This window comes from Cydia fagiglandana, chromosome 1 (genome assembly GCF_963556715.1).
Source record: "Cydia fagiglandana chromosome 1, ilCydFagi1.1, whole genome shotgun sequence".
NCBI classification, from domain to species: Eukaryota; Metazoa; Arthropoda; class Insecta; order Lepidoptera; family Tortricidae; genus Cydia; species Cydia fagiglandana.
This window is the reverse complement of record NC_085932.1, coordinates 5,619,449-5,630,219: the sequence shown is the minus strand read 5'-3', so window position 1 is coordinate 5,630,219 and position 10,771 is coordinate 5,619,449. Positions and strand designations below refer to the sequence as shown.

The window sequence follows — 10,771 nt, the reverse complement described above, 5'->3', positions numbered from 1 at the left end:
CACGAAATCCATAACATTAAAGGAAGCATGGGGGGAGCCCTACACCTAACCGCGAGGCCAAAATAACCTCGCGCTAAACATAAAAATGGGATAAAAATACAAAATATCACATTATTACGTGTTGAGCTTAATTTAAATCCAAACTTTCGAGTAAACACCCCGGACCAGCAAACGACGAAGCTTTCTTTAAATTAAGCTGAACAAATAAGACTAAAATAAGGTTGACTAAATCGATGTACTCGTACGCGTGGAGGTACTCGTACTAGAGGCGCCACTCGCTCGGTCGAGTGTGAGATCGCGTGGAGTCTCGGCCGCGAGCGGCACGGGCGGTGCGCCGGGAGGGAGGTCGCTAAGATTTACGTCGCTATTGGACAGGTTCAATTTCAATACATACGCGCCGCCGTACTATCAAGCGAATATATCAATTTGAAATAACTAGCACAACCATGATTTTCTGCTTCATATGGTAACTAGACGCGGCGCGGGTCCTAGGGGGCCCGGCGGCACCGCACCGAGACCGTCATTATGGCACCGACGTGCGCTTAACTAAGGCGAAATAAATACTAAATCCGGCCAACTAAGTTGGGATAAATTTGATTGCTTGCTTGCTTGCAAATAAAACGCGACACGCTCGTTGACAATTTGGCACAGCCGTATCGCTGAACTGTAGTTCTAGAACTGAAAAATAATGAGCAATTGAAAGGAGAACGTAAAGTTTTAGTTCAGCGAGACGGCGAGGTTGGAGCGCGGGTGGTGGAGCGTGGCGCAGTCGCCGGGTCGGTGCGGGTCTACAGGTTACACTGCCACAGTATCGTAGGCTGTGAGTCCCCGCCCGTGGACTGCTTGCTGGGGGACTGGGGTGGTTGCTTCTGGTCTGAAAATTTACAAACACGTTACAATAACAATTTTATGTCGAAGTTTTGCAAGCTTGATGAGTGATGACCGTACGAGACATTTGAGAGATTTGGGACAAGTTACAAAAATTGTTATCAATATTCTCATACTCACATTAAAAAAATAGTAAATTTTATAAAGCTAACCGGTAAGAAACTGTACTGATACGACAGCTGTTAAGTTAGGTTTCATATATACTGGCGTTTATATTATAAGATATTGTAAGCTTATGGAGAACACAGGACATATATAAGTGACAAATCAGCAATCACTGCTTAATAAACCGATTGGTAATAGTTAAGCGTGTCGTATGATAGTCTCAAACAATGAAGACATTTTATGTTATTAATTAACAGGCGATAACTATTAATTAATATAAAAATGCGAGTAGCAGGCTAATATGAAATGTTTAAAAATTAAAACGACAGGGGTTTAATTTTTGATAGCAGGACAACTAGTTATCTGTAACTATGCAGGGTCATCCGATTTCAAGGAATAAATGCTAAAATGATTATCACACATGCCTCACGGCAACGGATTATCAAAACAAGGTTATGGGAAGGCCTTACCAATCTGCAAAATAAGTTCAGTGCACAAGGTTGGAAGTGTTAGCGACATAATGTTAGAACATAAACAGGCAAATTAGGTCACATAGACATCGTTCACATACTTGACTTACTGTTTCCTGTAGACGGATGCAGAACATAACACATGCTTAGTAATGCATACTAGTACGCTACGGCTATGTATGCAAGCGCACACACAAGGAACCGGCTATGTTGTTAAAGTGTCTGATTTAAATCTTAGATTTATAACTATTCATTGTTCAGTACATGTGTTATTTTATTAATACAATTTTGAATACACATAGTACATTTGTGATATGTGATGAACAATAAATACGCATGTGTACAACACTAACACATTGGTGAAAAGACTTGAGGTTTAGTGTTCTTGTAAAGGTTAATTTCCATTGGCTTGTCCAAAATGTACAAGAAAAGCTTCTCAGAAGTTTTCTTCAGCTTAATTTGTTGGTATTACCACAATGATGTAGGGAGGTACCTATATGGTTGAATATCAATTATTAAAAAGCAATCCTGGTACTGGTACTTATAAAATTTTGTATGGCAGAAATTTAATATACCTGTAAAAATAGTATGCTTCGTAAATTAGGCATAACTTATCTCGGTACAAGTAGAATAAATTTAATAAGTAGTACCTAAATAAATATCAGGCGGAGAGAATAAATAAATTAGACCCGTGCCACGTCGTAAAGGGGTTTCGTTCGTAAAGCGGTTATTGTATGATCAGATACTATCACTTCTATAGTTTACTTAATTTAAAAAATAACATGAAATGTAATATTATGATAACACGACGCGTTTTACGCGTTGGTGTGTTTTAAATGAGCTGAATCTTTTTGAACATTGGACAATCGTTAGTCTGTGCAACATTTCTGTGACAGTCAGAATGTGTGTGTGTGTGTGTAGGCCTAGTACTGACCTGTCAATGAGTTTCCTCATTTCCTCGGTGTGCATGCCGTCCTTGGCAGTGTGGGCCCTCACTGCAACAGACACAAGTCACGACGCGCTCTACGCTACCTCCTACCTACGGCTGACTCGGCCAACATTCATCCAAAAAAGTCGACTTTTGGTAAGAATAAAGTATCTACATACAGTACCGGTCAAAAGTTTAAGTTCACTCTGTAAATTCGGTTAAATGAAGCTATAACACAATGTACTAATAAAAGTATTTAATAATCTTTTATTACATAATAAATTAAAGGTAATTCTCTAATTTAAAACCACAATTAAATAAAAAAGATCAGTTTTTGCCAACTTTAGACTCTTCAAAATATCCGCCTTTTGCTTTCAATGCTGCCATACACACTTTCGGCATTCGCGTAATTAGTTTTTGCAGTGTTGATGTCGAAATTTTATTCCAACAAATGTATAGGTATTCCCAAAGCTGTTCTTTATTAGTTGGCCGCATTTTTCTCACACTCCTGTCCAATTCATCCCATAACAACTCAATCGGATTAAGGTCGGGCGATTGAGGAGGCCAATCCATATATTTTAATTCTTTTTGGTTCTCTTTGGATGAAATGTAGTTTTTGCACAACTTCGACGTATGCTTGGGATCGTTGTCTTGTTGGAAAACAAAACCTCTGCCTACAATCCGTTTTCCAGATGGAAAAGCGTGACGTTGCAAAATGTTATGATACATTTTCTTATCCATTATGCCATTGACTCTCACGAGATCACCAACTTTATCACCCGCAAAGCATCCCCAGACCATAACTGATCCTCCACCGTGCTTCACTGTTGGCATCACGCATTGCTTTATCATTCGTTCGCCTACTTGTCGTCGAACATATTGACGACGTCTCCCTCCAAAAATTTCAAACTTCGATTCGTCAGAAAATAAAACTTTAGACCACTGTTCAGACGTCCAGTTTTTGTGTTTCTGGGCCCATTTCAACCTCTTAACTTTATTCTGACTACGTAACAAGGGTTTTTTGGCAGCAATACGACCTTTTAGACCATAGTTTCGCAGACGCCGTTGCACTGTCGAAACCGATACTACCGATCTCGGGTGGCGTTGAGTTCTTCGCAAATTTCTGGAGCAGTTAGAGTACGTTGGCGTTTGCTCTGCACGCAAATAAATTGGTCTTCGCTTTTAGACGTGACTTTTGGCCTACCTGATCGAGATCGACTGCAATTAAGACCGGTTTTTTGTTTTCGTTTCAAAGTACTCACGACAGCGGTTTGAGAAACCTTCATTTTTTCAGCGATTTTCCGCGTCGTGTAGCCCTCATTTGACAGAGTTACAATAACAGCACGAGTTTCGACACTAAAATCGGCTTTGCGACCCATTTTAAATGATTTCTAACTTCACGAAATCTCATAGGAAATACGGAACAAAAATATTAAATGGATCAAATTTTCCGAATAACATAAAACGATTCCTCCAAGAGGTATTTTTATTGTTATTTGGTAGTCGTGGAAACAATTAAACGTTTGAAATTCAAAACATATTCTATATTTGAACATAATTAAATATGATAACCTTATTTCGCAGACTGAACTTAAACTTTTGACCGGTACTGTATATCAATTTCGTTAATTTTGCAGGTTTACGCCACGGTTTTAGCTCTAATTTATAATGAACAGTTGTTTTTAATACTTTATAGGTCAGGAAATGAATGCTCAAAAAACGTTGTAGAGGGAAATGCTAGGAACACAATTTTTGACTTCGTAACTTTGTTTAGACTAGTTAGGAGGTAAACATATCAAAAGTCCCCGGCTGTAGCCCCGGTGCTGCGGGGTAGAGGGGGGTAAGAAGGTCGAATTTTTCGGTTTTTCATTGATATCTTGGAAACTTTGCATCTTAGCGACATGACTACTAAGACAAACCGAAAGCTCATAAAATTAGTTACAAGTTTTATCTAGTCAAGTTTTTCGATATCTTGAATAGTTTTTGAGATACCCGCTCTTGAAAGTTTATTTAGGGATTTTAATTTTATCTTGATATCTACATCAGTGATGCTGTTAGGCCATGTTTGGTATCATTTTCGTATAAATCGGGGGTGCTGAATTCATTTATGGTATCACATTGGCACTATTCCGAAGTAAAACCAAAATTAAAAAAAATATATTTTTTTAAATCCCTCTTCACGCTTAAACCGCTGAACCAATTTCGTTGAAACTTGGTATAAAAATAGTTTCAGTCTCGACACAGGACATAGGATGGTTTTTATAACCAAAAGCATCTTTTGAGGATGTGAAAAGTGGGGTGGAAGTTTGTATGAGGAGTCAATAACCGCTGAACCGGTTTAGATGAAATTTAGGATGGTATACATCTGTGATTTAGATGAAAATGATACCTAACATGACTTCAAACTTTACCTTAAGCAGTATTTACCTCAGGAATTCAGTTTCGTCGACGAAGTTGAATTCCCCCCATACTCCATTTCACAACTTTAAAGGATGATTATTGAGATAAAAAGTATCTTATGTCCTGTCTTGGTACTTGCAATATCTGTATACCAAATTACAATTAAATCGGTTGAGCGGTTTAAGCCTGAAGAGGAATTAAAAAAAAAAGGTATTTGTTTAAAGTTTATATGTTTTTTCTAAGGAATGGTGTCAATGTGATACCAAAAATGAATTCAACACCCCCGATTTATACGAAAATGATACCAAACACGGCCTAGCAGCTTCACTAATGTAGATATCAAGATAAAATTGAAAGCCCTAAATAAACTTTCAAGAGCGGATATCTCAAAAACTATTCAAGATATCGAAAAACTTGACTGAATAAAACTTGTAAAATTTTTTATCAGCTTTTGGTTTGTCTTAGTAGTCATGTCGCTAAGACGCAAAGTTTCCAAGATATAAGTGAAAAACCGAAAAATGAGACCTTCTTTCCCCGCTCTCCCCCCCAGCACCGGGGCTACGGCCGGGGACTTTTGATATGTTCACCTCTTAACTAGTCCAAACAAAGTTACGGAGTCAAAAATTGTGTTCCTAGCATTTCCCTCTATAACTTCTTATTTCTTGGCCTATTAATCATTATCTTGATAAAGTGTATAGGTACAGTCAACTGTAAAAATATGGGTATAGACAACTTACTCAAAAATATGTCCCATAGTTCTTAATTCACTGACATAAGAGTTATGGGATATATTTTTGAGATGATTTGTACACCCATATTTTTACAGTTGACTGTACACATAACCGGTTGGATGGTGTGTTTCTGTATATGGACTTTATACTGTCTTCGTTAAGGTACATAATCCTAAGGATTAATATTTGTCAATAATATCCATCCATTATAAAAACAATATTGGATGAATGATACCGAGTCCACCTTCTGAAACACGGACTATAATCTACAACAATTTAAAAAATAAGTTATCACAACCACGTCTATACACATAAAATAGATTTGTGAAAAATTCAGTTGAAGAATGTAGAAATTCCCGTTGGACTATTTAGCGAAACTGAACAACTCTTCTTCCTTGTCACATTTGATACGAAGCATAGGATGTTTATTTAATATATCTATATTTAAAGAATTAATAAGTAGGTATCAAATGATTTTGTTCAGTATCACAAAACAGTCAGAAGATAGAAAGACAAGACAAATTTTGAAAATTAAATCTAGTAAGCCAATTGCGCTATTGAGAAGCTTAGATGTATCCAATTGTTATTACTGAGACAAATTTTGCATGCTGTCAGTCACAATGTATTAAAACATAAAGATAATCTAGTTGAGCCAAAGTTTTACCGTCTTCTGTACAGGCGACACCCAGGACGCATGGACCAATTTCAGGATTAATATCGGTTACTATATGTATACTATATACTATATAGTCGACAAACAGTCAGTTTTCATTATATGATGGAATGAAATGGAACTATTTGTCATACTTGTTTATGTAGCAAATTTAGTTAACAAAAATGTAGAATATTTTGCTTTAAGCTTGAGCGGAATATACTACTTATAAGCGTGTGAAGTATGACAAATATGGTAGATCTGTTGAATTTTATGTGTCCCTGGCAGAAGAGTGCTTTGCGGATACATATATGTATTTAATTTGTTTTCAGTAAGCATGTTACATTCACATGCTTTTCTTAAAGAATTTCATTTCACACAATGTAAAAGATTTTATCTCAGATACCTATTAGACGTTTGTCAGAACCCCACACGGATCCCAACTAGCCTCCTAAATCCCAGAGTAATTTTTGCAGTTTTGAATTGAACCTTCTTATATGCCAATGAAGTTCAAAATACAATTTAAATTTGTCCATTTTAAAGGACATCGGGACTTGGACGGCTAGGACCCGGATAGATGGCAGCCCTAGGCCATAATATTGATGATGTCGAAATTGAACTAGGCCTTGGTCATTTTCACACCCGTCCTCCGCGGCGGACAGCGGCCCTTCAAAGGCCTTAGAAGCCGTATTAACAAAACTTGGCGAACCTTAAGGCCTATTTACATGGTGCGAGAACTCACATGCGAGTTTCATTAGGTACATTGCGGTCGGTTGAATTGGATATAACTAATAGTCCTCAATGTAACTAAAATCGCATATGAGTTCGCGGGCCGTCTAAATCAGCCCTTATGTCTTTGTATTAAGGTTTAATATTTTTCAATTTACCAATGCGAACGAAAGTAGACCTTATCTCGGTGGGGTAAGGTTTAGGAGGAGTGAGTACGTACCGGGATAGTTGCGGGGCTGGTCGCACTCGGCCTCGGAGATCTCGTTGGAGTCCTTGCTCTCGTTGAAGGAGGAGGAGCAGTTGTTGTCGGCGGCGGCGTTGCGCGGCGGCGGCGGCGGCGGCTCGGGCGACCCGCCGCACTTGCGGGTTCCTGTGGGACCACGGGTTAACTTAACCTCTTACCGCCTTATTCATTAAACTTTACGGCACTGATTTATACTGCAAAACGTAATTCAAGACCAAAAAAAGTGAGACAATGTTGCCATTGCAATAATTTGTTTCTAAAATTGTAAATTCCTTTTGATAAATAATCACGCTAAGATAATTTATTCATTAGTAATTTTACTCCTACTATTTAAAAAAGTACTTTTATTTATTTATTTGTACATAAATACAAGACGCGCTAGTAAAAAAGTGGCAACATTTCTTACTTTTTTTGGTCTTGAATTACGTTTTGCAGTATAGTTAATTAAATTATGTTTTATCCCTTTCTTACAAATACATTTTTGAAGTGAAAAATTCTTTAGCGGCGCTGTGCACTTTTTGTGATGGGAATAAAATGTTAAACTCGCGACAGGTCACGTGACCGACAGATTCGACAGATTGAAAATTCATAAGACGGACACGTGACCTGATCGAAAAACTGTTACAATGTCATTGAGTTTTCACTTCTGCCGGCACTCCCCGGGCGGGTGCAACCCGTTGTTTTTTTTATTGGAGAAAGGTAAACATTTGACCACAATCTCACCTGATGGTAAGTGCCGATGCAGTCAAGGATGGAATATGCTTTAAATTAGGATGGACATAAGTCAAAACGACAGTTAAAGAAATGATTATTAGCTAATTGAGGTTTGTAGCGCGTTTATGAATAAGGGGGTTATAATGGAACTAGAATCTGCGGTCCGATAGGAGAATAAAACTAACGGAAATGGCCAGCCACCGGGTTCATGACACCGGCCCCGGCTGCCGGCCCGGCGACCGTGTATATCTAATAACCGATTTAATGCTAATTAAGCTAAGCCAATTAAGCTTAAGTTTCCGATTTAGGCCACAAGATGGCAAACCCTCAAAAGCGCAAGGGAGTGAACGGTAGAGGGTAAAACTTGCTCATTGGCGTGAAGTGTCAATGTCATGTTAAAGTTTTTGATTTTAGTCACAAGATGGCATTCCGAACACGCACGGTGCCCTTACAGGGTCACTAGGGAGTTATGGACACATAGACTAGGACTCGTCTAGACGGAGTTTAGAGCAATTATTTCATGGAACCGATGCTGCCAAAAATACTGGGGTGCGGGGGACGAGGTGAGAGAGTCCCGTGCCGTGATTGGTCCGTTCAAAGAAACGGGCGTCAAACAAAGGCTTGACTCGGAAATAGAGTAAAACTACCGTATATTTGTGGCAGAGGGCGTAGCGCTACTATGCTCATCTGGAGGATGTTTTGTCTGTGGAGGTTCCTCACCGATGCTGGGCCGGGAGCCGTAGTGGTCGGAGTAGGGCGTGCCGTAGGCGCCGGTGTACTGCTCGTCCTCGGGCTGGCAGCACGCGGGCTCGTCGTACTCGGGGCCGCAGGCGTACATCGGTCGGGAGTAGCGGGCGCGCTGAAATAAACCATATTTGTTTACAGGTAAGAATCAAATTCGAATGTCAGACCAGTAGTGTTTGAGCATCTTTGAAAATATTAAAGAGGAACGTGAGCTTGCGTTCCGTAGAGCGCGGCGTGGTGGTTCTTCTGTGGTTCCGTCCGTGCAAAAACAAAAAGAAACTTAAATTTTGTGGTTCTTTATTGTCCGTTTCTATCATACCAATCGTCGTGCACCTTTGCGAATATTTATGCGGGTAATATGATGGTTACAAAAGCAACTGCCACATGACCTGCTAGCATGAGTTGCGTTGTTGCGCGTGACTCCATACATCTAACGTGAGTTCGAGGTGCTCAAAAATTTCTGAACATGCACTTTAACGTCTTAACAACCCGTCTTTGTTTAGATATTTGTGAATATCTTGGCCGCTTCGATATATCTGATGGCGACTGTACGAGCCTCCGTCCTTCTCCAAATTATCTGAATAATGAGTTCCACCTTATTCAAAAACGTTTACTAAAATTGACAAGCCGATATTAATCGTTTGTCCCTTTCCGACGTATTGGTATGCTGGAAAGAGACAAACGATTATTATCAGCTTCTCAACTTTAGTAAACGTTTATGAATAAGGGGGTTAGTATGTCGGTCACTCACGTATTGGTCCTCTTCAGCGCAGGTGGCCGGGTCGTCGTACTCGGGGGCGGTGGAGTAGATGGCGCTCTGTCCTCCCTGGGAGTTCTTGCGGGCGTAGCGGCTGTTGGCGCGAGGCTGAAACCAAGTTTATATAAAGGTTACATTATAAATAATATTACTATATACTCACATTTTTATTGTTATAATATCTGAATCCTGGTCAAGGCACCAATTGTCACAGTGAGTCAATTCACAGATCAACATCTTTATAACAAAATGACATGGATTACTTTTGCTTGGGTCGGTCTATTGTGTCGAAGCTTTGTAATTACATGTATCCTGAACTCACTGCAGTACGTAACGCCAGCTTAAAACACTTACCTCATGCCGGCTGCTACGTGCACAGCCCCGGGTTATCTTATCAAAGATTGCAGCTTTTTGTTAGTTTGTCTAGCATACCTACTCAAATTGGCAACATGGATATAGAACCGTAAAGGCGCAATCCTGGAATAGATAGATAGATACACTCACCATGCTCTGGCTGCCGGCGCGGGAGTGCGCGGGGTGGTGCGGGTGCGGGTGCGCGAGCGTGCCGGCGTGCGGGTGCGCGTGCGCGTGCGGGAACGCCAGCGCCTTGCTCGGGTCCATCTCCTCGCGGAAGCCCAGCAGGTGGAACGTGGCGTACGGGCAGATCTCGTCCTCCATACCTGGAAATAGTTGACTATAAGTAGGCCGCTTATGTGAAAATTAAAGTTTGTTTAGTGTCTCTGCGTGGATGTGTTTACTGTTTTTATAGTTCGTTTTTTTTAGCATTAGAATGAACTTGAGAGAAGGTAAGCGATCTTGGCATGTCTTTTAATTGAAAAACTCTTTTTAAAAATCATTAACTAATACTTATGAAAGCAGAAGAATATAAAAGATCGTATTAGATTCATAATTAATGTGTTGTTCAATTAAAAGACACATCAAGATTGTTTACCTAATTTCTAATGCTAAAAAAAACCGAAGTATAGTGAAATTATGTTAGGTTGTGATCGTGCGTTTGGTTTTTTTTTAATAATAGGGTATTATTCAAATGCATTTTAGTTACATTAGTGATTAGATGCGTTTTCGTTTTATGCACATGTTATTCCATCGCGTGATAATGTATTGAAAAATAATTGAATATGCTGACACAGTTTAGAACAATAGGTAATCAGAAGAAAATTTAATACCTGTTACCAAATTGTTTAAATAAATCTAGATCAAACGCATGCTACCTAAGTCTATCATACAGAAAAAGAGAAGCAAATAAAAAATAACTGGGTTAGAAAAAAGCAAAACTAGGTTGCAATAAACTATGAATTAACATTAAAAATCATTCTGTCCAGAATTAACTAGATTTTCAAACAGTTCGACTTCGTTTTCAATTACTGAAGTTGGACCTGTTCTTTAAG

The 10,771-nt window shown here is 39.2% G+C and overlaps 1 protein-coding gene across 8 annotated transcripts in view; it reads right to left on the bottom strand.

Annotated features, from left to right (window-relative positions):
• Positions 1-679: 679 nt before the first annotated feature.
• The window catches only part of LOC134679980 (cell adhesion molecule Dscam2), a 106,236-nt gene continuing 96,144 nt past the window's right edge, over positions 680-10,771 (bottom strand). For 6 of the 8 annotated variants that reach the window (XM_063538998.1, XM_063538970.1, XM_063538948.1 and 3 more), the window contains 6 exons: positions 9,867-10,042; positions 9,357-9,470; positions 8,582-8,720; positions 7,124-7,273; positions 2,398-2,458; positions 681-874 (listed from right to left, as the gene is read on the bottom strand). In XM_063538998.1, coding sequence (XP_063395068.1) covers positions 796-874; positions 2,398-2,458; positions 7,124-7,273; positions 8,582-8,720; positions 9,357-9,470; positions 9,867-10,042 — 719 coding nt within the window. In that variant the 3' untranslated portion in view covers positions 681-795. Of the gene's footprint in view, positions 875-1,564; positions 1,580-2,397; positions 2,459-7,123; positions 7,274-8,581; positions 8,721-9,356; positions 9,471-9,866; positions 10,043-10,771 lie in introns of all 8 variants that reach the window. The other 2 variants (XM_063538982.1, XM_063538975.1) reach the window with 2 other exon arrangements.